Genomic DNA, 13,430 nt, shown 5'->3' with positions numbered 1-13,430 from the left:
TTACCCCCTCCATAAATCTTCATCTGCGAAGCCAAGCCAAAGAGAAGAGATATTGTTTGTCTGTATATGTGTTCTGCCTGGTTGTGTCCCTGCAGATTTTGCCCGAGAATCGGAGAACGCTGTTTTGTAGGTTGCACATGCAATTGGATGATAAATAAACCAGCTAGATAAAAGTTGAAGCGTTGATTGAAAGGATGGGGTGAACGGGTCGAGCGGTCTGAGTCGGTGTCGTGGCGGGAGTGAGCGGGCGGGGGCGCTGTGGCCGCCGGTGCAAGGCGGGAAGATGGCGGAGGAGGAAAAGCCGCAGACGATGCTGTACTGGGGCTCGGGATCGCCGCAGTGCTGGCGGCTCCAGATCGCGTTGCTGGAGAAGAAGCAGGACAATGTCCCGCAGAAGTTGGTTTCCTTCAATAAAGGGGAGCACAAGTCGCCACAGGTGCTGGCGTTAAACGCTCGAGGACAAGTAAGGACGTGTCGGCTCCGCTCCCCCGGGGCCCTCATCCATGCAGCGTCTCGTCCCCCTCCCTCGGGGCCCTCATCCTAACTGCGTTTCTTTCCCCCACTCCCCAGGTCCCGGCCTTCATTCTGGAAGGCGTCTCCATCAACGACTCGGTGGCCGCCTGCTTCTACCTGGAGGTGAGTGTGTACGGGCCAGGCCCAACCTCACGGAGCCTGGCGGCAGTCTTGAAGGGGTGGGTGCCCTGAGGAGGCTGAAGGCGAATATGGTTCACAAATTACACCATTATTTCTGGTAGAATGGACAATGAATAAAATTAAGGATTAGCAGATGAAGACAAGTTCAAGGTGATGTAGCTTAAGCCAGAAAGGACTTACAAATTAAATGGCAGGGCGGTGGAGATTGTGCTGTAATAGAGAGCATGAGAGGTACAGATATATATTTCCCTGAAAGTGGCAACACAGGTCGACAGGACAGGTAGACCCCCCCCCCCCCCGAGGGGGGTTGGTCATGGGACCCCAGTTCTTGGAAGGGTTTTACCTGACTGAGGGGATTTAGGGTGAGTGTCTCCAGCCCTAGGAGGGGTAGGTTTACTTTTCTCCTGCAATTGAGAAGGGTGGGTTCCCCCAGCCTGGGAGCAATGGGTTTTCCTACCCCCTTGGGCTGCAGCAGTACAGGACCTTGATGAGACTACACCTGGAGTACTGTGTGCCAGTTTGGTCTCCTTATCTGAGGAAGGACATCCTCGCCATGGAGGGGGTGCAGAGAAGATTCACTAGACTGATGGAAGGACTTGCATATGAAGAAAGGGTTGTATTCTCTGGAATTTAGAAGATTGAAGGGGGATCTTCTAGAAATAAAATTCTTAAGGGTTGAGACAGACTAGATGCAGGAAGGTTGTTTCCAATGCTGAGGAAAACCAGTGGTCACAGTTTAAGGATAAGGGGGAAGTTTTTCAGGAGTGAGATGAGGAAAAATTTCTTCTCTCAGGGTGGTGGATCTGTGGAATTCTTTGCCACAGGAAGTAGTTGAGGCCGGTTCCTTGTCAAGATTTGGCCCTTGTGGCTAAGGGGATCAAGGGGTATGGGAAGAAAGCAGGAACCGGGTACTGATCAGCCATGAACATATTGAATGGCGGTGTAGGCTTGAAGGGCCAAATGGCATAATCCTGCACGTGGAGGTTTTGGAAAGAGTATTTCAATTTCGAGCTACCGCATGGTAATGGGCTCTTCCTGCCCAGATGTCCTTGCTGCCCAAATACACACACATGGCCAATCAACCATAGTCTTTGGAACATGGGAGGAAACCGGAGCACCTGGAGGAAACCCACGCAGACACGATGAGAACGTCAAACTCCTGACTGACAGCGCTAGATTTGAATGTGTGTCACTGGTGTTGTAATAGCATTGTGTTAACTGTGCTGCCCATTTATAGGGTGCTGTCTGAATTGGACAGAATGAGCTTTGTCGAGAGTTTGGACAAATTGGGGTTGTTTTCTCGAGCGCTGAAGGGCGATTATAAAATTATGAAATGTGGGTTGGATAGACAGCTCAATAATTCAGTGGTTAAAATGTCACACACTCTGGGGACATGTTTAAGTTGAGCAAGGTATGCTTAAAGCTAAAGCGTCAAGCACTTATTGTTTTATTCTGAGAGAGGTCAGAGTCTGAAATGGACTGCCATGGGTACGAATGGAAGGAGATGTTAGAAGAAAATGCAGGTAACAGGATTATGTATCGTGCTAGCAGAAAAGATTTTGCTTTATTTGGTCAAATTGGCCATGCGTACTGGTCTATGTTGTATGGCTGTTAAACGAGAAAGTCTGCAGATGCAGGGATTGTGGTGCAATACAGAAACATGTTCAAGGAATTCAGCAGCTCATGTACTATTGACAGGAAGTCTCGCATTTTGGGCCTAGCTTATTGATTGGTGTAAAAACTGTTTGTAGTGTCAACAGCAGTGTTATAATTTGTTCCCTTTCTTGGTGTGTCGGCCACCCCAAGTTGGCAGGAGTCCACGTGGATTGAAGAAAAAAATCAAAGGGAATCTTTCCTAGGGATGCTGCGTGACCGGAGCTCCTCCAGAACTTGGCCCCAGCATTTGCAGGCTTTTTTGTTTGAATCGAAAATCAATCCCATTGGCATTGTGCGTTGATCCTGTGGGGAACAGCTTGTCAGTTTGGAGAGAGAGACGCTAATGCCGGGATCTGAGGGAGGAAACCAGCTGCTGGAGGAACTCAGCAGGGTAAGCAACATCTGTGGAGGCAAAGGGTTAGTTGATTTTTTTGAATGGATGCCCTTCATAGGGACAGAAATGGAGAATGAGTCAGTTTTGAGAGGAAGGAGCTTGTTAAGGTCTGAAAATTCTGTAGTCCTTTTTTGAACAAAATGGAACGTGACAGAACAGCTTCCACTCTTTCTGAGCACTTTGACCAATATCTCTTTGATTGTGCTTTATCCAGGGGCTTTCTTATTTCAAAACAAAATCACACTCTTTGAATTTCGGAAAGACCCATAGAACATTACAGCACAGAAACAGGCCTCTTCAGCCCTTCTAGTCTGTGCCGAACCATTTTTACCTAGTCTCACTGACCTGCACCTAGTCTATTGCCCTCCAGACCTCTCCCATCCATTTACCTGTCCAAATTCCTTTTAAATGTTTAAAATTGAGCTTGCATACACCACTTTAGTTGGAAGCTTGTTCCACACTCCCACCACTCACTGTGTAAATAAGTTCCCCTCAAACCTTTCCTCTTTCACCCTTAACCCATGTCCTCTGGTTGTATCTCACCTACCCTCAATGGAAAAAAGCCTATTGACATTCTTCTCATAATTTTGTATCTCGATCAAATCTCCCCTCATTCTCCTATACTTCAGGAAATAAAGTCTTAACCTGTTTAACCTTTCTCTGTAACTCAGTTCCTTTAGACTAGGCAACATCCTAGTATTGCTCTCTTTTTATCCTATTGATAACTGCACACAGTATTCCAAATTTGGTCTCACCAATGTCTCATAGAACTTCACCATAACATCCCAACTCCTGGACTCAATACTGTGATTTATGAAGGCCAAGATGCCAAAAGTTCTCCTTACAACCCTGTCCACTTGTGATGCCACATTCAGGGAATTATGTATCTGTATTCCCAGATCCTTCTGTTCTACCGCACTCCTCAGTGCTGTACTATTCACCGTGTATGTCCTTTCTTGGTTTGAAAATGCAACATCTTATACTGGTATGCTTTAAATTCCATCTGCCATTTTTCAGCCCATTATTCCAGCTGGTCCAGATCCCTCTGAAAGCTTTGAAAACCTTCGCTGCCAACAACACCTCCAACTTTAGTGTCATCTGCAAACTTGCTGATTCAATTTACCACATGATCATTGATATAGATGACAAACAACAATGGTCCCATCATTAATCCCTGAGGCACACCACTAGTCACCGTCTCCAGTCAGAGAAGCAATCATCCACCACTATCTGGCTTCTCCCGTCCAGCCATTGTAGAGTCCAGTTCACTACTTCACCATGCATACTTGGCGTCTGAGCCTTCCTGACTAACCTCTCATGCAGGACCTTCTCAAAGGCCTTACTAATGTCCATGTCGACAACATCCACAGCTTTCCTTCATCAACTTTCCTGGTAACCTTGAAAAACTATAAGATTGGTTAAACATGACCTACCATGCACAAAGCCATGTTGATTATCCCAAATCAATCCATGGCTATCCAAATAGTTGTCTGTTCAATCTCTTAGAAAACCTTCCAATAATTTGCCTACTATTGACGTCTGGCTTACTGGCCTATAATTTCCAAGGTTACTTTTGGAGCCTTTTTTAACGTGAGCTACCCTCAAATCCTCTGGAACCACACCTGTGTCTAATTTAAACATTTTAAATATTTCTGCCAGAGCCCCTGCAATTTCCACACTGGCCTCCATCAAGGTCTGAGGGAATATCTTGTCAGGCCTGAGGATTTATGCACCCTTATTTGCTTTAAGACAACGAGCACTTCCTTTTTAATCTGGATAGTTCCATGACCTCTCTGCTTGTTTTCCTTAATTCCCATTGACTACCCTTTTCCTGAGTGAATACAGTTGAATAAAAAGTCTTAAGATTGCCTTCATCTCTTTTAGATCTACACAAAGCCAATCACTCTGATCTTCAAGGGCACCAATTTTGTCCCTTACTATCCTTTTGCTCTTAACATGCATGAAGAAATCCTTAGGATTTTCCTTTACATTGTCTGCCAAAGCAACTTCATGTCTTCTTTTAACCTTCCTGATTTGTCTTGAGGTTTTTCTTGCTTTTTTTATATACTTCTCAAGTACCCATTTGCTACATTTTGCCAATACCTGCTATGCACCTCCCTCCTCTTCCGAACTGGATCCCCAATATCCCTCGAAAACCAAGGATCCCTCTGCCTATTAACCTTGCCTTTGATCCAGAAAGGAACATCCAAACTCAAAATCTCACCTTTGAAGGTCCTCCCTCCACATACCTCACACATCCTTGCCTGAAAACAATTTATGCCAATCCACACCATTCTAGATCCTTTTTCATTTCCTCAAAATTGGCCTTTCTCTAATTTAGAATCTCAACCCAAGGTTCAGACCAATCCTTCTCCGTAATTAACTTGAAACTAATGACATTATGATCACTGGACCAGAAATGTTCCCCTACACATACTTCTGTCATCTGTCCTGTCTGGTTCCCAAATAGGAGATCCAGTATTGCACTCTCTTCTTAGTACCTCTATATATTGATTTAGAAAACTTTCTACAACACATTTGACAAACTCCAAGACATCCAGTCCTTTTACAATATGGGAGCAAACACCAATTTATTATCACACATTTAAATTATTTAACCTGGACTCCAACTGCCTTTCCTGGACTTGCTCACAGTCTGTCATGTTTGGGTAACCTTGCTGGGTTCCCAGGGTCCAGGGTTCTTTGCCCTTCATGAAGATTTTGTCTCCTGCCTCAGGTTGGCTCAATGCTGTCCTCAGAGTAGGGTGGCTCTGGCCCATACTGGCTTCACTGCTGAGCACCTGGCAGACTGACAGCTCCCTCTGGCTTTTTGATAGAGGGTCTGTTATGTTCCTTCTATGGCCTTCCAGAAAGTTCTCTTGGCTTAATTCGGAGGCAAGGTGAGATTCAAAGAGATTCAGTTCAGGGGTAACTTGAACCAAAATGAACCACAGCTCCATTCTGTCTGGCTTCATGTTGAGAGTACTGTAACTCCTTGACCATTGTGTTTTAAATATTGCCAGTTTGTCCATAGAATCTTACAGTACAGATACAGGCTGTTCAGCTCATCTTGTTTATGAAAACTATTATTCTGCCGAGTTCCATTAGCTTGCACCCGGACCATACCTCACCCTCCAAAATTTTATTTCATGTTGAAATCGAGCCCTCATTCACCATTTCAACTGCAGCTTGTTCCGCACTCTCACCATTCTGCATGAAGAGTTTCCTCTAAAGTTCCCTTTAAATCTCACCTTTCATCCTTAACTCCTATCCTCAAGTTCTTGACTTAACCAACTTGAGTGAAAAAAACCTGCTTGCATCTACCCTATCTAGAGTTGTGGGTGGCTGGAATGTCTTGCCAGGGATGGTGATGGAGGCTGAAACATTGGAGGGATTTAAGAGCGCATGGATGAAAGAAAAATAGTAATGGAGTAGGGAGGGTTTTATAGGAAGGAATATGAGTCAGCACAACATCAAAGGCCGAAGGGCCTGTACAGTGCTACATTGGTCTATGTTCTATGATCCCTCATAATTTTATATACCTTTAGCAATTCTTCCCTCCTTAGAACAATGCCCTTCAGCCCTTGATATGTTGATCCATGTATTCTTTCTGAAACAATAAAAGTATTAAACCCTCCATCGTCCATAACCCTTCATTTTTCTTTCATCCATGCGTCTGTCTTAAGAGTCTCTTAAATGCCCCCAGTGATTCAACTTCCACCATCATCCCCATCAAGGCATTCCAGGGAACCACAACTATTTTTAAAAAAAACTTACTCCTTAACCTCCCTCCTTTCACTTTGTACTCGTCCTCTGATGTTTCATGATCCTGCCCTGGGAAACAGGCACTGGTGTCCATCCTATCTATGCCTCTCATAATCTATCAAGTCTCCTCTCATCCTTCTAGGTTCCAAAGAGAAAAGTCCCAGCTCTGTTAACTTTGCCTCATAAGAATTGTTTCCCAATCCAGGCAACATCCTGATAAATCTCCTCTGTACCCTCTTGGCTTCTACATTCTTCCTATAATGTCATGACCAGAACTGAACACAATACTCTAAGTGTGGTCTTACCAGAGATTTGTAGAGCTGCATCATGACCTCTACTGAATTCAATCCTGCTATTAATGAATCCCAGCATTCTGTAGGCCTTCTTAACTATCCTATCAACTTGAGGGATGTATATTTGAACCCTGAGGTCCTTAAATAACCGACCATTAACCCTGTACTCTGCCTTCTGGTCTGCCTTTCCAAAATGCATCACCTCATACTAATCCAGATTGAAATCCATCTGCCACTTTTCTGCCAGACTCTGCATCCTGTGTGTATCCTCTTGTAACCTTCAATAATCTTCAGCTCAATTCACAACTCATCCCAACCTTTGTGTCATCTGCAAACTAACTGACCCATCCTTCCGCCTCTTCATCCAGCTCATTTATAAAAATCACAAACCATGAGTTCCAGAACAGATTTTTGGCACTCCCCTAGTCACTGACCTCCCTTCCCTGATGCTCCAGTGAATTAAGTTTAACCTTTCCTTTTCATTCAGCTCCAGAATGTAGTAGCATCCTGGTTAATCATCTCTGCACTTATATCTTAGTGATATTTTCCTGTGCTTGGTGACCAAAACTGTACATAATACTCCAAGTTTGGACCACCAATGTCTCATACAATCAACGTGACAAAAGTTCTCCTTGTATCCATATCTACCTGTGAATTCCCTTTCAGATAATTATATATCTGTATTGTCAGATCCGTTGGTTCTACTCAGTGCCCTACTGTTTTCCTTGATTAGTCCTCCCATAGCTTGTCTGCATTAAATGCTATCTGTCATTTTGCAGCCTATTTATCCAGATCGCTCATCAAGCTTTGAAAGCCTTCCTCACTGTCCACTACACCTCCAATCTTTGTGTCATTATCAAACTTGCTGATCCAATTTACCACATTATCATGGAGGGCTGCACAGTTAGCGTAGCGGTTAGAGCAACACTATTACAACACCAGCGATTGGGGCAGGGATTGGAATTCCACATCGTCAGTAAGGAGTTTATAGATTCTCTCCTTGTCTGCATGGGTTTCCTCCAGGTGCTCCGGTTTCCTCCCACCCTTCACAATATACCAGGAATTGTAGGTCAATTGGGTGGCATGGGCTCGTGGTCCAAAAGGGCCTGTTACTGTGTTGCATGTCTAAATTTAAAAAAATTGTTGATAGGGATGACAATCAACAGTGTTCCCTGAGGCACGTCAATAGTCAAAGGCCTCCACTGAGTGAAACGCAAACGTCTGCAGATGCTGTGATGATAGTAAGAGCAGGCCGAAATACTGGAGGAACTCATCTGGTCTTGCCCACGCTATGATGTGGGGTTAGATTGATAATCCCTGCTCTCCTTGAAAAAGTTGAGAAAAATTGACATAAAAGTTATAGAAAATATATGAAAGAATTGTTTGAAGACACATAGCAGACATCAACAATGCTGTCAAAGGATAAAGGGCTTACTGTTGTACAAGAATCTGAGCAAGAAAAGGAAGAGTGGTCTACCTTAAGAAAGTCTCCTGGAGGTGTCCGTAAGGTAATATCCAAAGGAGAGAGGCCAGAAGCCAGGGAGACCTTGGACATTGCTGCACAGGGTCTCCCCCGACAATGGCCGCTGACATCAGGTGAAGAAGTGACTCTGCGCATGCGCGAGGAATCATGTATGCGCAGAGCACAAAAGAGGAAATTTTAAAAAAGATTTCAGACACCCGGATCTCGAAAAGCAAAGGCAAGAAAAAGAATAACCTACAATCAAGAAAAAAGTAGAAAACTGTGCAGAAGCTTCTTTATCTTCTGGTGAATTAAAGCAAATGTTAAATTTTTTTGACAATCCATGGAAGTGTTAACTGATGAAGAAAGGAAGAATGGTGATCAGATGGAAAGATTAATGCAACAAGTTGACACAAGATTTGAAATAGTGGATAGAAAAATTAGAGTGAGTTGAAGGTTCAAAATCTTAAAGATCAAATGAAGAAAGCACAAGCAGCTGCAAAGTTAATGCAAAAAAATAGACGTTTTGGAAAGTTTCAGTAGATGGAATAATATCAAGATTGTTGGACTTAAAGAAGGGGACGAGGGGCATGACTTGAAAAAATTTCTTCACCGGTTGATACTGGAATCTTTTGGTCAGGCTGCATTTCGAGGTGATTTGGAGATAGAGCGAGCCCATAGGGCATTGAGACCTTTGATTTATAATGGAAATTAGATTTTTTTTTATCCAGATATAAGTTTTGATTGTTGAAAAAGAGAAAGAAGTTTAATCTAGTTAAAGATCCATTGTGGAAAAAAGGCTATGCTTTTTTGAGATATTCTGCTGTTTTGAAAGTATTCATCCTGGGAGAGAGGAATAGATTTTTTACTGAGCCTAATGAAGCAAAGTTATATGCCGATTCATTGCCTGTTTATCAACAGATGGTTGTAGATACTTGAATTCATTATATAACAGAGGTTTTGCTGTAACTGAAAATAGAGTTTGAAGAGAGTTTAAAAGTGTTTGGGGGGGGGGAGTTTTAACTGATAATGTGTACAATTTAATATACTAGATAAGATTAATGGATTAAAAGGTGTATTGATAAGCTTATTTTTAAAGAATGGTATAATGTTTCGAGTGAGTTAGTGGGGAATGTGATGCTGACCACTGTGCTATCCTGGGCACTAATGTGGCTAGTTATGCATCCCATATAGATCAGGCTAATAGAGACGCTTTAACATCATGCGCCTCTGGGGTTTTTGCTTATTTCCTTATCTATCTTTTTTATTCCTTTCTTTTTTTGGTTCTCAGCCTGGACTTTTTAAAGATGTAAGATATATGGTGAGGGTAGGGTTGGATGGGGAGAGAGATGGAGGGGGACACTGGATAGATATAGGTTTTAATTCTGATGTCTAATGGTGGGGAAATTGTCATTTATTAGTATTAATAATGGAATTCAGAATCTGATAAAGAGAAAAAAGGTTAATTATATGAAAAAAATTAAAGTACATGTGGCTTTTATACAAGAGACTCATTTAATGGAAATAGAACATATGAAACTAAAGATAGATTGGGTAGGAGGGGTATTCATTTAATTCTGAAGCTAGAGGAGTGGTGATATTAATAAATAAAAGCTTACCAATCGAAATACTGGATGTAATGAGTGGGGAAGTATGTGATGATAAATTGCAAAATATATTTTGAATATTGGACTTTGAATATATATGCACTGAATGTAGATGATGGAAAATGTATTCAAGATGTTTTTATGCAGTTAGCTAATGCAAAAGGGAAAATAATTATGGGAGGAGATTTTAATCTTACCTTTGATTCCACGTTGGATAGATCAGGTGAAATTATGGTTAAAAATAAGATGACAAAAGATGTGAAAAATTTTATGAATGAAATGAAACTTGTTGATAGTTGGAGGGAGATTCATCCTGATATTAGAGATTATTCATTTTATTCTTATAGGCATAAAACATATTCCCATATAGATATGTTTTTAATCACCTCTCAACTCCAGACAAGAGTCCATAGTATTGAATATTAAGCGAGGATATTGTCTGACCATTCACCTTTAGTTATGTCAATTTTACTGGAGGAGGAGCAAAATATATAGATGGAGGTTGAAAAAGAAAAATTTTTGTGACTTTATAAGGCAACAGAAAATTTTTTTATGGACCTAAATGAACATTCTGTAACTAATAAGTTTGTGATTTGGAATTCTTTGAAGGCTTATTTAAGAGGACAAATAATAAGGTTAAGGGTTAAAAAAATAACATATGTCTGAAGTTAATTCTTTTGGAAAAGAAATAATAAAGATGGAAAAAGAATTGCAAAATCAAGGGAATGATGAATAAAGGAAAATCTTGGATTTAAAGAAATTGAAGCTTTATACAATACAGACATATAGAGTAGAGAGACAAACCTGATAAAAATATTACTAATTGGGAGATAGACCTCATAAAGTTTTAGCATGGCAATTGAAGACTGGACAAGTACTGAGAACAATAGTAGCTGTAATAGAGGATTCGGGTCATCTTACTTACAAAACACAAGGTATTAATGATGTGTTCATGAAATTCTATAGGAAATTATATATATTGGAATCTTTGAAGGTTGGGGATAAAATAGATAAATATTTGTCCAAAATTACTACAGTTAAGCATAGAAGAGAAGACAGAATTAACAAATTCATTCACAGAATTTTATGATATATTGATGTCTTTACCAAACAATAAGGCTCCAGGGGAGGATGATTTCTCTTTGGAGTTTTATACAGAATTTAAAGAGTTATTAATTCTGATATTTATCTGGTTGTTAGATCAAATAGAAGATCTTTGAACTTAACTGAGCCGTTTAAAACTGCCTTAATAACAGTTATTCCAAAAAAAATGGAAGGACTCTTTCACCTTCATACTGATTGCAAAATTTTGTCCAAACTAATAACTAATAGATTAGCTAAATGTTTGCATAAATCGATAAATATAGACCAAACAGGTTTTATTTAAAAATAGAAGATCAGCGGATAACATTGTTAGATTTTAAAGTTTAATAGATATGGCTCAGAAATGAAAAATGCCGTCAGTGGCTTTAGCTTTAGATGCAGAAAAGGCATTTGATAGATTAGAATAGGACTATTTATTTAAAGTACTACAGGTTTTTGGAATTCTAATGAGTTTTATAAACTGGATAAAAGCATTAATTCTCCAAAGGCTAAAGTGATTGCAAATAGGCAAATATCAAAATCTTTTTTTTTGTTGGGAAGATCATCTAGACAAGGATGTCCTTTATCTCTTTTTAATTTGCATTGGCTATAGAACCTTTAACTGAGGTGGTTAGAAGTGATAATGAGATGAAGGGCTTTAAGATGCATGATAAAGAATGCAAAATTAGACTTTTTGCAAATGATGTAATATATCTTACAAACCCTGAAAGCTCATTACAAAAAGTAAATGATCGATTGGTGGAGTATGGGTTAGTATCAGGTTACAAAGTAAATATTGATAAAAGTGAGGTAATGCCAATGATCGAGGCAGACTATGTTCAAGTTAAAAGAACAAAATTTAAATAGCAGAATGGTTCAATTAAATATTTAGGAATTAATGTTGGTAAGAATTTAAATAATTTACTTAAATTAAACTGCATACCTTTAGTGAAGAAAATTAAAGAAGATTTATTAAGATGGAAAGATTTGCCAATTTCTTTAATAGGAAGGATTAATTGTGCGAAGATGAACCTCTTTCCTTGAAAACAGTACCTTTTTCCAATCTTTACCAATAATGTTTTTTCAGGATTTAAATAAAAGTGTAAGAAGATTTATTTGGAGGGATAAAATGCCTCAGATGGCATTCGGAAAAATTAACATGGAAATTTGATCAAGGAGGACTTCGATTGCCTAATTAAAAAAATTATTATAAAGCGGCTCAACTTAGATTTTTGTCTTCTTGTTACCAGACTGATGAAAAGATTGCATGGGTACAAATTGAAATGAGTAAAATAGGAGGAAATAATTCTGAACATATTTTATATAAATGGAATGAGGGGTTATTAAAAGGAAAATCAGATGCACCAATTTTCAGGCATATGCTTAAAGTATGGAATGGAGTACATGTAGAAAGAGGAATGAAGAATTATCAGTTGACTAAAATGATACTAAATCAAAATCCTTTAATTCCTTTTATGGTTAATAATTGTTTAAATGTTTGGTATAATTGTGGAATGAAAAAAATAAGGGATTTTTTTGGGGATCTGTTTCTTTTTACTTTTGATTGATTGAAAAATAAGTATAATATACCACATAATGCTATTTTTTTCTTATTATCAACTTAAATTATATTTAAAAAGAAATTTAGGGAGGAATTTTAAATTACCAGAACAAAGTCTATTTGAATATTATAATGAAGTATGGTCAAAATTATGCTATGAAAGTGTAACGAATACAATTAATGGTACAATTTAATTTTTTTTACATCTACACTCCATACAAATTGCATGCACTTCATTTGAATTGCTCTGATCAATGTTTTAGATGTAAGAAAGAAGTAGGATCTTTTCTGCATGCAGAATAGCAATGTGAATAGGTAGATAAGTTTTGGAAGGATACAAGTATTTTATTGGGACAAATTTTGAAGATGCAAATTTTGAAGGATCCCAGAGTATTTTTATTGCAAAATATTTCCCAATTTTTTTTATTTTTCACACTATAAACCATACTGACCAAAATACATACAGACATTTTTCTCTTGAATATATACAGTGTCATTTTTCTCTCCTTTTCTCCCCCTCCCTTCCCTCCCTCACCCCCCTTCCCATTTATTCAAAGTTCAATCTATAAGATACATTAAACCCGTTAAACAATGTCGTCACTTAATAAAAATAAACAAGAAATTTTTGTCTTTTACTTTTACATACTGAGTCAGTTCATTTTGTTGTCTTCTCCTTCTGTCATTTTGGGTGGTGGAGGTCCATGGTAGGATTTCTCTATTGGTTCCCATATTTGTTCGAACATTGTGATGTTATTTCTTAAATTATATGTTATTTTTTCTAATGGAATACATTTATTTATTTCTATGTACCATTGTTGTATTCTCAAGTTGTCTTCTAATTTCCAGGTTGACATAATACATTTTTTTGCTACAGCTACGGCTATCATAATAAATCTTTTTTGTGCTCCATCCAAATCGAGTCCAAATTCTTTATTTGTTATGAAGTTAGATATTT

The 13,430-nt window shown here is 39.3% G+C and overlaps 1 protein-coding gene across 2 annotated transcripts in view; it reads left to right on the top strand.

Moving 5' to 3' along the window:
• Window positions 1-248: 248 nt before the first annotated feature.
• LOC138740886 (glutathione S-transferase A-like) overlaps window positions 249-13,430 on the top strand; it is a 39,737-nt gene continuing 26,555 nt past the window's right edge. The window contains exons 1-2 of one of the 2 annotated variants that reach the window (XM_069894169.1): window positions 249-463; window positions 571-636. In XM_069894169.1, coding sequence (XP_069750270.1) covers window positions 284-463; window positions 571-636 — 246 coding nt within the window. In that variant the 5' untranslated portion in view covers window positions 249-283. The remainder of the gene's footprint in view (window positions 464-570; window positions 637-13,430) is intronic. The other variant, XM_069894161.1, reaches the window with a different exon arrangement.

Source organism: Narcine bancroftii, chromosome 1 (genome assembly GCF_036971445.1).
Source record: "Narcine bancroftii isolate sNarBan1 chromosome 1, sNarBan1.hap1, whole genome shotgun sequence".
NCBI lineage: Eukaryota > Metazoa > Chordata > Chondrichthyes > Torpediniformes > Narcinidae > Narcine > Narcine bancroftii.
Note: the sequence above shows the minus strand (reverse complement) of the source record. Positions and strands in the feature narration are given on the sequence as shown.